This window comes from Dysidea avara, chromosome 7, assembly GCF_963678975.1.
Source record: "Dysidea avara chromosome 7, odDysAvar1.4, whole genome shotgun sequence".
NCBI classification, from domain to species: domain Eukaryota; kingdom Metazoa; phylum Porifera; class Demospongiae; order Dictyoceratida; family Dysideidae; genus Dysidea; species Dysidea avara.
This window is the reverse complement of record NC_089278.1, coordinates 26162826-26181428: the sequence shown is the minus strand read 5'-3', so window position 1 is coordinate 26181428 and position 18603 is coordinate 26162826. Positions and strand designations below refer to the sequence as shown.

The 18603-nt window shown below is 36.7% G+C and overlaps 2 protein-coding genes across 2 annotated transcripts; one reads left to right on the top strand and one right to left on the bottom strand.

Moving 5' to 3' along the window:
* The first annotated feature begins 50 nt into the window (after positions 1–50).
* Positions 51–4066, top strand: LOC136261516 (uncharacterized). The gene is made up of 2 exons (XM_066055525.1): positions 51–1228; positions 2513–4066. The coding sequence occupies exons 1-2, from the start codon at positions 116–118 to the stop codon at positions 3644–3646; spliced, it is 2247 nt and encodes a 748-aa protein (XP_065911597.1). The 5' UTR covers positions 51–115; the 3' UTR covers positions 3647–4066.
* Positions 4067–6308: 2242 nt separating this feature from the next.
* On the bottom strand, positions 6309–18458 carry LOC136261925 (uncharacterized). Its single transcript, XM_066056018.1, has 2 exons — positions 17406–18458; positions 6309–7712 (listed from the first exon to the last, which is right to left on the bottom strand). Exons 1-2 carry the CDS (start codon positions 18309–18311, stop codon positions 6612–6614), a joined length of 2007 nt encoding a protein of 668 aa, XP_065912090.1. The 5' UTR covers positions 18312–18458; the 3' UTR covers positions 6309–6611.
* Positions 18459–18603: the final 145 nt, after the last annotated feature.

Below are 18603 nucleotides of genomic sequence, written 5' to 3'. Positions count from 1 at the left end.
CATACGCCGTGTTGGAAGCCACAAAACAAAATCACGTGATGAATGTCGAGCTACACCCATGTTGCGGTTCCACGATTTATCATAGGTCGGCCATAGTTCGATGTTTGCCGGCTAAATGGAGAGTCGTCATGACAAAATTCTTACTGATTTATCTGACAAAATCATCAAAACGCTTAATCTTTTTTGTCTGTTACCGCATCTTAAAGGTAAAAAATTAGTAACTGACAAGGAAGAAGAGCAGCTGAGTAACTCTGTGAAAACCGACAAAGAGAAAAACACAGAATGTCTACGGATACTTAGGGCAAAAGGGAGCAGAGCTTTTGCACTATTCGTAGAGGCACTTAAAAGTGAAGACCAGCACTTGGGTCACGAAGACTTAGTCCGTATCCTAACTGAAGCTGACGAAGCGTCTGAAACAGGTATCACGCATCTCCCGCCGCTTTCCACAACCGGTGGCCATTTTCCCCGCGCAATCAAGTTTATTCCCGAGACTGATGGCACAACTGCTGGCCGAACATTTGAAGCAGCGGATCACTCACCGAGAGACCGTCTCATGTCTCGCATGCCGAGTTTACAACGACCAAAACGGATGATGCAAGGCAACGAGAGTACTTTAGGAAATTTAAGTCCGGTACAAAATGATTCAGCGTCGGCTCGTTCTTCATCCATCACCGGATCCATGGGAACGTCTATCGTGGGACATTCAGCACATGTTGGAGCTGCTTCAGCTGGGCAACATGGACAGTTATTGCCAGAGTCTGCAAATATACTTATACCTGCCATGTTGAAAGAACAGTTACAGCAGATTACCAATCATATTACTAAAGAGTTTCGTATATTCCAAGGCGAAGTAAATCAACGGATTCAAAGTTTGGAACAGAAGGTGGAAAGTCATATAAATTACTGTACACCTCATATGTTAAGAAACTGGAGTGCAGACAATGCACTGTACATGTTGTCACAACCAGCGATAACACACTCCAGACCTAGCACTGCTACATCTCTGTCTCTCAGTAGTCACAGCTCAGAGCGAGGTAGTTTTCATGAAAATTACGAAGATAACCTTGAAAGTCCGAGAGGCTATTATGCTTCACCACGAAAAAGAAGTTCAAGACCTACACTTAGTAGTGTTAGTGATCAAGAAGAAAGCAGTAATCAAACCACTGCCAACATTAGTTACCAAAAATTGAAGTCATCAGGTCTTCCACAAAAGCTTCCTTTGAGAAAGGTACATGTGTTATGTATTGTAGACCATGCATGTGTGATCTAAGGCGTGGCACTCTATAAAATCACATGCACAATAAAATGGCTTTTTTGATGGTAAAAAGAACATATTTACTTTATAAGGAATTATTATATACTATATTGGATAGAATATATATTATTAAATACATAACTTGTGACAAATCATACATACTTCTGCTGTGGGCTTCATGGTGAGTTATTCTGCTTATAGGGAAGGTTTACACAATGGAATGCTTGATACTGATCGCACATGGTCTACATAGTATCTTTATAATTATGTGCAAAAATCATTCATAACTTCTGTACATGGTGACTGAATTCATCGCAGAGGCACTTCTTGTACTTTTAAAATTCTTTGTAGCTGAAAACAAAGCAGAATAGCTTCTTTGTTTTCCAGTAATTGAGGGGGCAGACACATTCAGTTGCACAATCAATTCTTGTAATGTATCTGGTGCGCGCCATTCTTTTCCTTGGTAGAGATCACAGAAATAAAGCAAGGGAAGTCATCTACACCTGCAGCTATATTAGTGCACATTTAATCCATTAGCTGTTTTAGTCATGGCTGTATATGACTGAAGTACATGGGAATTTAGTGTCCATTGTATTAGGGATGGATGATAGTGAATTTTTCAATGTCCAAACAACGGTAAGACACTGTTAACGATAGATGATAACATAACGATAGTGAAAATCTACTTATTACCTCACAGAGATATGCAAGGAGGGATATATGTATGGATATTTTTTTGACTAAGAGACTAAACAGCCTTTTTTAGGCTGATTTTTGTTTCCAAATATTATTTTTACAAGTGTTTTGCATGAATATTTGCATATTTTAACATTTTAATTACTGTCCGATAGTAATTTTTCAAATGACAGACGATACACGATAGCGATGCTATCCCAATATTCCGATATGTTCATACTATCCCCCAGCCCTACATTGTATAGCTGCTGGTATATAGATTACCGTAATTTGCTTTTTTTGTATGAAAATTTTTATGAAAGATCAAACTACTCTAATAGAACAGTTATTCACGTAAATCATACAAAAATATTTTACAACAAAATGTTTTATCACAAAACTTTTTTGCACAAAAATAAAGCAAATTACGGTACATCCTTTGATTCATTGTTTTCTATTTCTATGATTCCTACTCAAATGTAATATTTTCATAAAATATAACATGTCCTTACACCAATCAATATAAATTATATACATATAGGCAGATAATATTATATGTCTAACATGTTATTGTTTCTATAGCCTAAAAAGCCTTCCACAAGGCTCTTGGAATCAGATTCTGCTATAGACTATAGTCACTCTCCTTTTGAAATGGAAATTGCATCTACATGTAATTTACAGCTGATTCCTGCAGTGGAAACATCAGTTCCATGTGTATGTAAGGAATCACAAATACCTCCTGTTGTTTTTGATTTTCATGTCCATTTTGTCTTTTGGGAAGACAGTGGACAGAAAACTAGAATCAGAACTTCTATCAATTCAGTTCGAGAAAGCATTAATGTATACAACATGCATAATGGGAATATAGAGAAAAAGAAAATTATCGCAATGTATAGTTCACAGGAATTGGTTTGTGGTTTGGTACATTTTGAAGACAAGATTACTTTACTTGGTGGATCAAAAAAGCAGAAACAATTTAATCTTCAACTTTTTCAACTGAAGGAAACTCAGGAGTCTATGACATGGCAATCCCTACATATGCCTCGATTATCTACAAAAGAAATAGATCCTGATAACTGTATTTGTACTGAATACAATAATGGACTAATCGCTGCATCAATACAACAACTTCATGCATATGCATCCTGTGTCACTCAAGACTCTGTACGAATACACTTCCACATCTACTTACCAATTAACAGAAAATGGATTTCAGCATATTTACCCTTTTCACAACTACGTCCACCTAAAAATCATGCATTTAAGATCCAATCATGTGCAGCAAACTTAAGGTCTCTTTACTACAGTGTGTTCGAAAGTAGCCAAGTACATATCTATCGTCTCGATTTGCAGCTATTGTTAAGCAGTGAAAACCATGAATCCAGCACTAATGATATTCAACCATTACCAAAGTCTGCAAGCACCCTTATTAAAAGTTTAAGTAGTCATGTCAAACAATGCTTCATTTCATTTCTCAATATAACACCTATTACTGTTGCAATAAAGGACAATGATGACAGAAGTATTATGGAAGTAGAACCATTATCACCAGCATCATCTGTCAAAATTTATTACTACCACCAGTTTACTTCAATTGTCAAAATGGTCATGGTTAGAGTAGTTCCCAAGAGCAAAGACAGCATTTGCATAGTGTTTCATGATTCAAAATCCAACAAGTGTTATTTGAAAACACTAAATATACTATCTAATATGTAAACGTGATATACGTATATACATATCTCAGTCACTATAGTCATGTGGACTGATCACAATGTACATAATACAACACATGCAGTGATCATTGTTTTTACCACACTAAACCACAACCTATAGAGGCTAAAATAATTTGTGGTATCATGCACAGGCTTGCATGCATATAAAATTCATAATCATTGTGATATACAAGTTTGTGGTTTACATACATAGGGGAATTTTTTTATTGGATACTTTTAGTTTTGTTCATACATATAGCCTATGTACTGTTTTGACTGTATTTGCTGCAGTGTACCATCATAAAGCATTTAATTTTGGTTCTATTATTGCTAATGCATAAAAAGTTATCATGTATGAAAGTCATTGTAAAAATTGCTAGAAATGGATGAATTATGATCAAAAGTTAACAGAAAGAGTGATAGCTAACAGATATACCAGCATTGTTTCTGCAGTTATAACAATTAACGTCATAACAGGTGCATTATGCTTGTATTTATTATTCTTGACCAGCTCTATATATATACAGTGTACTATAATAACATACAGTATGATAGTACCATATAGTAGGGATCACAAAGGAGTAGGTGTGGCCCACAAAATAATATCACCCAAAAAAACAGCCTCAATTTTCCCTGATGACCATGAGGCAGTATTGGTTAGGTAAAACTAAGCCTAAACAAGCTCTCAGATCAACCAGAAATGCTTTCAACAAGTTGCTCCAGAATTTTTGAAAAAAATTATTTAATGGAATTTTCTAGTGATTGACTAAGTAACTGACTAATGCCTTCAGACAAGCATAACTCAATAATGGCTAAGGCTATGGGCTTGATCTTTTCACTGTTCGATGTCGCTTTGGCTCGAGAGGTGCCTTTTGACATACCACAGTACGCACTATGCATACTTCATGGACGTACTAGTGTCCTCCTTTGTGTCCCATTCATCTTTGCTGACAGCGAAAAGTGTCAATTTGGTGGTAGCACGTGATGGCTTCCTTCGTAATGGAAATCGTCCATATTTTTCATAGTGGCTATTTTGTTAGCAGAGGTGCTTCTCAAACAGTTCTTGATTCGTATTGTTGTGTAATGGGTAGAACATAGCCAACAACAAAGTGTAATGGATACTTCACTTTCCGACGATAATTGATATAACTGGGGCGCTTGGCACCATTTCTTTCTTTCGGTATGCGTGGATTGCAGAGGTACTTCTCGAACAGTTCTTGATTCAAAATGCTGTGTAACAGGTTGAACATAGATGACAACAAAGCATAATGGATACTTCACTTTTCAGATGATAATTGGGATGTGTGGATTCACCAGTTATAATAATTATTCACAAAGAAAAGTTAACAAGTACACAGAAAAATTTGAAATTTTCAACTATATAGAATAGGGACCATAGCACATTGATAAAAACTACTGAAACAAGTGCACGATATTAAATCACAGTAAAATAATAAAAAGTGTTATATCTCTACTGTGCATTTCCATTATGGTATCTTCAGCACAGTAAGAATATTACACTTCTTATTGTTTTACTGTGATTTAATATCGTGCACTACTCCAGCTTGTTTCAGTACTTTTTATCTATGTACTATGGTCCCTACTCTAGTTGAAAGTTTCAAATTTTTCTGTGTACTTGTTATATGTACATACAGATCTAGACTGTCAAATTCTAACATATTGAAATGCAGAAAGCATGCATATATGTAGCTACAAACGTGATTTAGTATGCACAAAAATGCACCTGCACATATTTTGGTTTGTACATGGCTACATTTAATTTTTTATTTTTTAACAAAGCAATTGTTGTTTGTCATGATAATTATTACAAAATTCTATTGGTCAGAAAAAAACTGATGCTTTTACACTGTTCGAACACAGTTTCGAATTAAAGACCTTGCTGAAAGAAACAGCATGGTTTTTATTTGAAGGCAATGGGTAATATCATTCCAAAGTTAATAACGGGCTTTTATTAATCCGCACAGAATTCAATTTGTCAGCCCTTCAGGTGTAGATTACCAATGGGCAAGTAACTTTATAGAATTTCATGGATAATATCAATGATCATAATTATAGCTTAGTAAGGAATGGATGATTTTTTTTCAGATTACCTGGCCTATATACGTACGTAGCTGATATTGTAAACTGCATGCACTTTATATTATCACAAGCCCAGTAAATTTTTAATTTCCAGCTGGTGTGTCAAGCCAATAAGTTGCTTGGAACTTCAATGTAGCTATAGCTAGCCTATAATTTCATTTAAGTTTTAATTTATTAATTTAATGTACTTGGCATCTACATGACGTCCTAATTTACTTTACCTTTATTTTTACTTCCAGATCCACACATGCACACAGAACCAATTACAAATCAAACAATAGGCTGCAGTAAAAGTTGCTGTTAGACCTCATGCTGGTCACTGTAAAGCTCTAATAATAAAAACAACATATAACATAATGAAGGTCTGCTAGGTGCATCTAGCCGATAGCAATTGTCTACAATTTGGATTACAATTGAGTGCCCACAGCTATATACAGTCATTAAACTATGCATTACCAAACCATGCATGCATTGTAAAGCTGAAATGTCTCTTTCGGTTATCAGCAATAGTAGCAGCAAAAGAAAAACACTTTGTACAGAAAATGGCATTGATTATGAACCCTTGAACATTTAGTTGCACCAACAACAAAAAAGCAGCAGCAATGCAGCCCTATATACTTTAGTATTATTACAGCATACATGTATCAGAAAATTACAAGTATTTAGCATAATAATATTATGTTTTTAGCTTATGGCACTGAAGCAGCATATAACTAACATTTATTTGTGTGTGATTATACATAACTACATATTTCCAGGCATAAATTATGCTACTGTATACATCAAGTATCAAGCAGTGTAGGATAGCCGAGCATGCATGCATGTACAGAAAGTATGTGTGCATGTATATGGGGCACAATGTCATATGATCAGTCCCCATACTCAATGTTCACAATTTTGAGATTGCAACTGCCAGCTTTGGGATCATGATACACAATGGCAACACTGTTATTTGTGTCTGGAACAACTGTAGCTGTGACCACTTCAACAGTAGATTGAAAATGATAAGTATAAGGAAGTAGAGGTGAAGATTTCAATGGCTTAATTTCTATGTAGCTCCTATTGTCAGTTGATTTAACACTAATAACAATAATTTCCATGTCCACTACTGAGAGAAAACACTTCACAGCAGTGGAGTCAGTTTTTAAATTAATAGACGGTGGAAGATTACACTGACTGCTAGAACTACTACAAAGTGGTGCAAGGTTAACTTCATAAATATGTGCTACATTATCATATTGTAGAACATAATAAGCAATTCCTGATACTATGACACATGATTGAATGTGACATGTAAGGTTAGATGGTGATATTGACAAAAATGATGATTTCCAATAGATCTCATCATCACTCCCTGGAGAGTACATGTGAAATAATATTCTAGAAGAAAGGGTTTGCTTGCTACGCTTTATTACAACAGTCACGACCACTACCTTGTTTTCATACTGTACACAGATGCAGTTATTTGGGTCCAAGTTCAACAATGTCCACTTAGAATTTGATATGATCTTCCAAGAAAAAGAGTATGTTGAATCATCTGGTAATTGATATAAGCCAACTTTGAAAGTTCCAGCATGAAAGTCTCCACCAAAAAGTGTTATCCTCTTAGAATATGGAAATACACAACAAACACACTGTTTTATGCCTGTAATTCTCTTCTTCTTCAACCACTGGCATTTAGTCAGGTCATAGCTCTGTATGTATTCCTGAACAGAACTACTAGAGTGGCTTATTCTTTGGTGCTCCTTTGCTTCCCAGTAGATGAAATTTACATGGCCATCAAAGATGACTGGAGGAAAATAAGATTCTTGACAAGTACAGGGCACAATGATGTGTATTGGATTAAGCTGCAAAGTATGGGAATCAGAAGCCTTGTTGTCTAGCATCACATGTGGAGGCATCAATAACTTTTCTGAGTGAAATGAAGGATGTGAGCCCGACTTGAGTGGCAAAGGTGCTGAATATGAAGCCTATATACAACATGCAATCAAAGTACATACAGTAATAGTATTACAGTATTATACATTCAGCATTAATAGAAAATAATGTAACACCCAGCATATCAGGTCTATATACTGTATACCGTAAATGACGAAAGTTAAGTGAGACTTAAATTTGGTAAATCAGCATGTGAAGCAGGTTGGCAGACAAAATTTTGGCAAATTTACCATGTTGCTAATATATGGAACTATATACTGAATAGTTGATTGGCAAATACAGATTGGCAAATTTCCTCGATTTGCTAAATTTTCCAAATTTTAATCATTCCAAACTTTCATCCATAATCAGTATGGATATCAGAATAGGCCTGAGCCTAATATGCTCAAAATTTTACCTATTATTCTTTCCAACATTTCCCAAAAATTTTCTCCCATTATTCTCTTTTTATTCTTGTATATAGCCTATTATTCCATAATAATGCTCATTTAGTTTCTGTTGCTATAGTCGCTTACTTCTCAAGATGCTTATATAAGAAGTAGTTTTACCAGAATTAATTAATAGCTAGCCATAAACAAAGCATTCAACTTTACACATAATTGTTATAGCTATCACAACAGGCTTAAAATGGCTATTGGGAGTAACAATCAAAGAGTTTTCAATTATCAGTGTATTAAAGCTAGAGCTATAACTACATGCTATAAGTTTAGTGGATAACGATATCAATATGTTTGTTGAAAGACTTAAAGAAATACACTGGTATAAGATGTAAAAGTATGAGAATTGCAGATAATCCTACAGTTAAATCCCTGATTCTGTCTGCAGATTGTTAACATGAAACAATCTGACTGCTCTATTAGTAGTGTTGTTTCAGTTAACTGTAACTTAAACTAAAAGTACTTTTAGTAAGGTGAATATGTTTAAGTTAACTAAAACTATAACTAAAAACAAATGTATATAATCACTAAAACTATAACTATAACTAAAAACAAACGTATATAATCACTGAAACTATAACTAAAATCAAATCTATATTATTACTAAAACTAAAACTGCTTACAATATAGCAAGTTGATCTTATTACTGAAACTGTAACTGCTTGTTAAATGTATTTGATACTACTACTACTAAAACTATATACAACTAAAATATCTATATCATATAATTACGAACATACTATTAAATCTATAACTAATAAAAACTGTTTGACCAAAATTCACGAACTCAGTAATGTAGGTACTAGGTAGTAGTGATGGCCTATAGTATGCTAACCATTTTTGTTAATGGTCACTGTAATTTAATGCTTTTAGCTAATGGCTACATTTATGCATACCTGCATGCTTCAACAGCCCCTATTGAAAGAGTATTTGTCTACAAGTGGGGAATCGACATCTGGCAAACGCAACAGACTTACTAATAGTAACTTGGAAAGGGAAGTTCTGCTAAGAAAGAATAAGGAATACCTGTGACAGAGATTGCGTCAAATGCACTATATTAAGTGTTGTATTAATCTATATTATAAAAAAAATTGACAGGTCTTGTAATACAAAGATTTTGTATTACTAAGCTGGAAAAATGGTACTGAAATTATAACAAGAATTTCATTCACATAAAATATAGCTTACTATTAAAGCTAAACAAGGTTTTCTTATGCACAACTAAAACTATAACTAAAAGGTTTTCAGATACATAACTAAAACTGTGCCTAAAACTAAAAGGTTTTCAAGTTTTCAACTAGAACTAGAACTAGAACTAAAACATTTTCATGTACATAACTATAACTGTAACTAAAACTAAAAGGTTTTCGTGTTTTTAACTATAACTATAACTAAAACTAAAAGGTTTTCATGTTTCTAACTATAACTAGAACTAGAACTAAAAGATTTCGATGTACATAACTAAAACTGTAACTAAAACTAAAAGGTTTTCATGTTTTTAACTATAACTATTACTAAAACTAAAAAATCAAAGAGTGAATAACCATAACTAAATCAATAACTAAAAAGAATTAAGAAAGATTACTATAACTAAAACTAAAACTAAAATTATTGATGAAACTAGCTACAACTATAACTAAAACTAAAACAACACTATCTATTAGAGTATTTGAGCGTTTTATTAGAGTATATTGATCTTTTAGAGGCTCTTCAGCCCTTTTCAGCCAACACTCGTACCATAACGCCAGCTATCTATCATTCTTAGTAGCTTAGTTCATTCTTCTAACTAATTAAGAAGAGGCACACCCCTTAATTCCACTGATTGTTCCCGTGGACGTCCGATAATTCTAAAATATTCCTGTAACCATCCTATTATTCCAGAATTATTCTCACAAAATTGGTGACCTATTATTCTCAAAATTACGCCGGCATATTAGGTGCAGGCCTACATCAGAAGTATTGTAACAATCTACCAGCAAGGGTATTATGTCACATTCTTGGCAAGAATTAGGGTTCAACTCATTTTTTTATTTATAATGGAGTCATTCAACAGTTTACAACATGCAGGTAACTATATGTGAGATTATGAACAATAAACAGACCACCTAAGTAATTACTACTACGTATGTACAACCAAGCACAAAAATGAATCTGAAATGCTTACAAAACTGAAATTTTACAGAATTTTCTGACTAACTAACTTACATGTACTTAATGCCTTCAGACAAGCATGACCTAGTAACAGTGAACACTACGGGCTCACAACTTTCTGCAGATAGGCATTGCTTGGGCACTGCATGCTGGAGATACAATATGTGCATCATAGATTATACACCTTGTCCTTTGTGTCCAATTTATTTTCTCATCTAGTGCAATGGTGCAGGTTGAACGTCAGTGGCTTTGGTATGTTTGGTATCATGTACAATAAAATCATAAGACAAGGAATTTGTTTGACTAGGGTTGCCTAAACCTGCAGACATACTACTATAAACATTTAATTCCTATACTTCAGACTACAGACATGACCAATTAAATAAAAGCTAGTATACCTGAAAGTGTAGGTGACCTGCATGCTTTCTAGTGTTTGAACACAGTAGAAAATAAGCTCCCACATGATATGGTAGTAGTGTCACATGATGCATGGTATAAATAATGTCGTGTGGTGTGTATTATTCATTCTAGGCCATGTGTTTAAGCAGGTTGGCTATGTGTAGTTTTTGAGAGATGGAGAGCAACAAGTTTGAATCACTTACAAATGAACTACACCAATCTCGGGGTGAGATAAATGGGACGTTCACCTCCTTCAAGCATGAGGTTGCGGTGGCACAGAAGAGGACCGCCAAAGAATTTTCTCACAAGATAAACAGATTATCCTTCCAATTCCAAAAGAAAAGATATATACATTTAATTCAGGAGTGGAGGAATCTATTTCATCAGCCATGAGAGAACTAGAAAGAATGACAGGTACATCGCTGGGCATCGACACTATGCAAAGCAAAGAGGAAGGTGTGTCCGGACTGAAAACATACCAAAAGCATCTGATCACTCAGGGAGCAGTTCACCACTATCAGAATGACCCACTAGCAGATGAACAGTTTTGGAAAGCCGACAAAGATACTAAATAAGAGTTTGAGAAGTTGGATAGTTGATACAACAGAAGATCTAGGGTGGAGGAAGCCACTGAAATAACAGAAGGGGCATTGCTACCGACCCCACAATAGGGCTCGCTACCAGGATCACTGGGACATCTCTGGATCCAGTAGAAGGAGAGGGTCCCCACCACCACCACCCCCAAGGCCTCTTATGTCAAGGCAAACCAGTAGTAGTTTGTGCTTTCATTGTGGTGGGTTTGGCTACTTTCTTCCCCAGTGGAATGTTATATGGAACAGATGGATTTCTATTTAGACCAATTCAAAACACAATAAAAGGTGATGGGCTTACGCAATCTGGCAAGATCAGCTAATCTGCTTGAGGGACCTGTTCAATAAGAAGTTAACCAGCTTAGGTTTCCAACGACATAGTTTGAACTCCACAGTTCAAGAGCTGGAAGAGTTACTATGGCAGCCAATGCAAGAGTGCCAGATAGACTGCATAAGAGGCATGGAAAGTGGAAGTCAGAAAATGTGAAAGACAGATATGTTAAGGACAGTATAGACAGCAGGCTACAGGTTTCAAGGAAATTGGGACTGTGTATCTAAAGTGGTGGAACAAACCCAATGTGTTAATTGATAGCAAAGTGTAAATTGGTAGCAAAGTAAACATAGTAGTATGGTATGGGAGGTGAGGTGAGCTTTCTAGTGTGTGAATTAGCAAGAAAATAAGTTCCCGTGTGAATTTGAAAGTAATAGTGTCATGTGATGCATGTGATATTAATTTTGTTGTGCAGTGTGTCATGCATGTAGGCAGGTTGGATCCCCCATGCTCCCATTGAAGTTCCTTTCAGAGAATTATCTGCAGGTACCAGTATCAGCTGTGGAACAATTTTACTTAACATGAGCAGCTTTGTTTTTTTTTCCTGAGTGGTCAAAAAATGGAAAGCCACCAGGTTTTTCCAAGAGTTGTCTTGGTGCTGGACACTCTGCATTTTTATGTTAAGTTTATTTTAATATTAGCTAGCCCCCACTCTGGTCTTTGTAATGTAGGAATAATTAATGATGTGCATGCGTGTTGAAGTTGTGTAAGTTGTTTTTTTGCTAAGTTGTGTCATCATACAGTACAATAGTAACTGTATAGTAGGGACCACAAAAGAGTAGGCATGGTCCACGAAATAACATCACCCAAAAACCAGCCTCAATTTTCTCCGACAACCATAAGGCACTATTGGTAAGGTAAGACTAAGCCCAAACAAGCTTTCAGATCGACCCGAAATGCTTTCAACAAATTGCTACGGAATTTTTTTTTTAAATTTATTTAACGGAATTTTCTAGTGACTGACTGACTGATGCTTTCAGACAAGCATAACTCAATAACAGCTAAGGCTACAGGCTTGATTTTTTCACTGTTCGACGTCGCTTCGGCCCAAGAGGTGCCTTTTGGTACATACAATACATTCTTCATGGACTTACCAGTCTCCTCCTTTGTGTGCCATTCATCTTTGCTGACAGCGAAAGGTGTCAATTTGGCAGTAGCATGTGATGGCTTTCCTTCAAAATGGAAATCATTCGTATTTTTCATAGTGGCTATTATGATTGCAGAGGTGCTTTTCAAACAGTTCTTGATTCGTACTGCTGTATTGGGGTGCGCGGAGCTATTTCTTTCTTTTGGAATGCATGGATTGTAGAGGTGCTTTCGAACAGTTCTTGATTCGAAATGCTATGTAACGGGTTGAATATAGATGACAACGAAGCGTAATGGATACTTCACTTTTCAGAGAATTATAGCTGGGGCACGCAGCGCCATTGCGTGTAGTCATAATAAAATTATTTACAAAAAAGTCAACAAACAAGTACATAATAAATGCATAGATGGTGAGGTGGGCAGCTATTGCGTGGCCTTTTTTTGGTCTCACCTTACTAAACCAGACAATGTAGTGCCTCAGTTCATTTTGACCCCCCCTTTCCATAAGTCTGCACCCACCCCTGGTTGAAACCCAGGACAAAATTGCTGAGCCCAGATAGCAATCCATGTCAGACCCAGACAGCTATCCTTGTCAGACCTGGATTTGACCCGGATGAGACCTGGATCATTTAAAAATCAAGGCACACAGCAAGAGCTACATTTTGGGTGCTCGACTAGTGACATGGGTAGCTACCTATATGGAGGTATATATAAAGTTTTATAATTGATTGGTTAGTTGGCGTGGTTCCACATAAATTTAGGTTTCCTGTAAATGGATGTGGCACTTCAACACACTACACTGATATAGTAGCACGGTGCCTACAAACAGTATCACTCATTCCTGATATTAAGTGGGCATGGCTCATTAAAGAAGCTGGCCTACAGCAAGACTATACTTGTACAATAACAATTAATTAGTGGGTGTGGCTCTACTTAAGCTTGAAAACAACAATGGGCATGGATTTGTGCATACCTATAGACTGAAGTACAACCGATAAATGGGTGTAGCTGCACGTATGCCTACAGACAGTAAGTGGACATGGCTCACAAAAGAAGCAGGGCTGCAGACACTTCCACATTTCCAAACTAATTAATTCATTTTACAAAGAAAAGTATGTGAAGCATCTCTGCAAACTATTCAGGAAAATCCTGTTCTAACATGATAGCCAGCTATAGGGAAGCCATGCCAGGATACTGTGAATTGACACCTTGTACTGGCAGCGGTAAAAAAAATGGGAGCATGCATTGTAAATATTGCAGTATGCCAAAAAAGGCACCTGTCTGGCTGAAGTGACATCTACAATAACTGAAAAAATCAAACCAGTATACACTTTATATAATTAGCTGTTATTGAGTTATGCTGGTTAGTCAGAAAATCTTTCAGCAAAAAAATTCCACTGAATAAAAGGTTCACAGTAACATATGGGAAGTATTTTGGATTGAACTGAGGACACTGTTATATCTACCTGTCAAGACGTCATGGAGGTGTTGTGAAGTTGATTCCTAGTCAATATTTTTTTGTAAGAAAGTGCATGATCCTTGAACAGCACTACTATACTGTTGTAACACTGATCTATAATTTTGAGTGAGTTTAAACACACATGCACATGTTTGCATACTTTTTTCATGTTAGTCACTATCCCACTAGGGACCCACAAGAAGGTTACTGAATGCGTAGCATATGCAATGTTTTGCAATAGGCAAAAAAAGAGTTTAAAACTATTCAAAATAGCTAGTTTACAAACGGACAAGGATCAAAACCTGGTCAGTTTTGGGGCTTGCTGCAAATAGAAAATTGAAAAACCCCAAGGAATTCAGCCTTAAAAGGAGGCATTGTGTAAAGGGATAGAAAACACAAATTAATGTGGCAACTTTGAAACATCCTAAGAATGATAACTTATAAGTTATGCAAGCATGCATCAAGGTTTTTATGCAACATAGAACTCCTCAGACGATGCTATCCATGCACCGGTTGATTATATACCAAGCCACAAGCCTAGGTAATTAATTGTGGATAGCCAAAACCACATTGCTTGATGGGCTCTCAACTGTGCATACTTCACAACACTTCATTGATTAGTTCAATCATTGTTGGTCCTACATTGTTGTAGATGACTTTCCTTGTTTCAGTGTTTTATTTCTTTGATCCCTACTTAAACAGTATGTACTGTAGGAAATGAGGTAAGTGTCAATGCATCTTTGTAAATGAGAAGCCACACAATTTGCTACCATGTGGGACTTAACTTTGTTTATTAGGCATACATTTTGTCAAATTTAACTCCCACCAAATGCAAATTATTAACCAAACACCAAATATTCTGTTCGTCAAAATTTCTGCTTATACAGTATTCCACTACCACCATTATATGAATTTCCTGATTTAAAAGCTGACTATATCAACAAAGATGCAAACTACTGTAATTCCAGAGATGATGATAACAGGGCTGTCAAGTTGAGCAATCCAGAATGAGTGAGATACTTCCAAGCCATGACCATGATGGAGCTGCATCATGCAACCAACTACCAAATTTATAACCAGTAGCTTAGGATTCCATGTCATTATATCAGCATAGTTTTCCTGTGCTGGTTAAAGCAAAATTATTAACCAATACATATACACTGTACTGTGGCTAGCCATTCTATAATTAGCTACAGCTAAGTGTGGGTATACACAGAATAATACATTGTGGGCGTGGTATCTGAACTAGCTAATCTAACTGTACTTTATGGCTGATCTCACATGCACTAGCATAATCTGAGAACTCCATACAATCCTTGTACATATATATATATATATATATATATATGTGTGTGTGTGTGTGACTGAATTTTGGAAGAATGATCCAAATTGCACATTAGAAGTTTCGAGATACTGTTTTAAAGAATTCAAGTCAGCATAACTTGCCAAGGATAGCAAGCACGCGTATGAAATTTACACAAAAGATGCATCAATCTATTAACTTTCAGACCACTTCCAGTACCTGTAGCTGCTTGTAGAGTTTCCCACCAAATAAGATAGAAAATCTGAGCAGTTGGACAAGCAAAGTAGTATCACGAGTGCTCACAAAGGGGTGGAGGGTGGAGGGTGGGGGGTGGCAGGGTGGGCAAGAGATAGATTTCAAAATGGAGGAAGACCATGATTGGAGTCCAGACACAAGATTACAGGGCTGTGCTGACTCCTTAGTGGCTGATATGTAGCAAAACCAGCCGAGAAAATGTCTGGCCAACATTATCAGGCTGTATAGCAGTAAACCACTGATTCTTGTCAAGCCAGGTCCTTCACAAGCCTGGAAACCGCCATTCGAGCACTACACACCACCCAGAATAGATGTCTGCTAAAACCAGCCTCGAGTAGTTTGAGTAGTACGATAGTGTAGCTATCCACTGGTGGTGTTAGTTTGATTTTGCCTGATATGCGATTTGGATCGGTTTTGTAAAATCTGGTCACATATAATAATCTATGGACATCTTTCAATGCATGGACACCTTTCAATGCAGATTCAATTCTGTCTGCAATCTTATGCATTGCCATCCCATGCTGCCAGATCACATGTAGCCCATCTCGACTTCAGTGAACTATCAGAAAACTGCTGGTATAAAGTAATGACATCTTGAAGTCACCCAAAACTATGAAGTCTCCTGTTTGGTTCTGTTCCTGCTCATTACTTCATGCTACATGATGATAACATTCACATTTGAATCTACATGGTGGATCTAATCTCCTGTCAACATGGTGGCTTGACTTTCATCCGCCATAACGAAGTGTGAGATTAAACAGCAGAATATGTGTTACTGTTGAGCCTACTAATTACACCATCTTCAGCTAACTGTAGTAATACTGCAAGAGCTGACATCCATGCAAGGGGCTTCTGGGGCAGGCAACAAGGTGCATTGTTTGATGTTAGGGTTTTCCGTCCCAATGCACCTAGTTATTGTCAGAACCAAGTTGCTTCCCTTTTTCATCGACATGAGCTCAAGAAGAATCGTGAATATGGGGAATGTATACATAGCATGGATTGTGAATCTTTCACCCACTTGATTTTTCTAATTTTGGTTGTTTGGGCAAGGAGGCTGACATTTTTTACAACTATCTGGCAGATCTTTTATCACAGAAACACAATACATCTTACAACCACATACTTTCCTGGGTGCATTGTGCTCTGTCATTTTCACTACTATGTTCCACTGTACTGGCCGTTCATGGGAGTGCAGTCAACAGAGCTCCCTGCTGTCTCCACTGCACTGCGTTTAGTGGAGAGTGTTGATTAGAACAATTGTAATTTTGTTTGTTCATTTGTTTTGTTTCATTTGACAGGCCTGTGACGATTGCAGTTCAATTGCTTCATGTCAAAAGTACTCCTTAGCAAAATATTTACATATCATAAAGCATACATTAAAGTTAATAAATGTGGAACTTCAATTTCAAAGGTTTAACACAAACTATAGGCACCTAGAAGTTCACATCTATTTGGTTTGTTTAAAATTGGAGAGCCAGTTGTCATTATAGGCTTATCAGTCAAGTACGAAGACTTTTACTAGTTGTATTAAAAGCAGATGTTTAATTAACATGCACCAATAAAATATCTAAAAGTTTAAAGCACAACATCAAATTAAATAGCTATTACACATGCATGCACATAAGCATGTATAATTGCGTACTCCATCATTATACAATACATGTACCAACAACATCAAGGCAATGCTAAAAATGTCATAATTTAATACGCTTACTTTGTAACTTGGAGTGGCAGGTAAAATTGGTGGCAGTGTCCAAGTCATTTCACTTGTCGTATCGTTTATACCTGTAGCTGAGGTCTCTTCATATGCAGAATGAACAGATTCAAGTTCACTTTGACTGTCAACGGTAGACATTGTAGGCTTTTTCTTTGTCCAAGGCTTTCGACGAGAACGTGATGTTTGCATCAAGGAAGTTTCACTACCACCTGATTCACAGTCTGCTTCTGCTCCACTGCTACCTGTTATTGAGTCTCTGGAATCAGGCCGTACATTGCGAGCTGATACCGTGGTAAGCAAACGTTGGTAAGTATTGTTTAAACGATCTAACTCAAAGCGATTATCATTCACAGCTTTCTCTAATTGTACAAGTCGTTGTGTAATACTTTCAAGACATTTTTCGATTGCTGTGCTTTGTGTACCAAGTTCACTTGTTGAAGAGATTCTACGGTAGCTTTTGGTTTTACCATGTGACCGTGATTTAGTCTTGGGGGAATGTGAAGGGCTTACCTCTTTTGACTCATGCCTTGTACCAGGTTCACTAGCTGAATGACGTATTCCATCTGGTGGTTGTTGGGAAGCAACAAGCATGTTAAACGTTTCTTGATCATTACAATCTGCAGCAGACAATTTCTTAAACAAATCATCATGACCCATGTGCTCATCTTCATCTCTTAGTGTTTCTAGAAATAAGCTAAACGCTCGGGACCCTTTTGTTTTCAGTATATCCAGAAATTCACTGTTAGCATCATGGGCGGTTTTAGTCTGATTCTTCAATTCCTGTTCCTCTTTTGATGTAAGCAGTTTTCTTCTGACGAGATGAGGAAGAAGACACGAAAGGTTAATGGTACGCTTTAAATCTGATTTGAAGTCGTCCAATATCTTTTCGTGGCTTTTTTCCATACTTGGGACACTGAGAAGGTGTGCCTTGAATAGTTTCCTCGCACTTTTCCGTATTTAATCGGTGTCTATTTGGTATGCTGTACACGCCCCTCTTCGACGATCATAGCCTCGTACCCACTGCGGCTCGCACTGCGGTAGGTTATATGCCGGTGCACCGACTATGTCTACCTTTAATATGTCCTACCTGGGTTATGTTACCCTAGCTACCTAGGTTACGTCTATAATCTATGGTTACGTCCACCTAGCGGGCGCGCCCGCAACAGACTTGCTTGAAATAGCGGCCAGCTTTAAA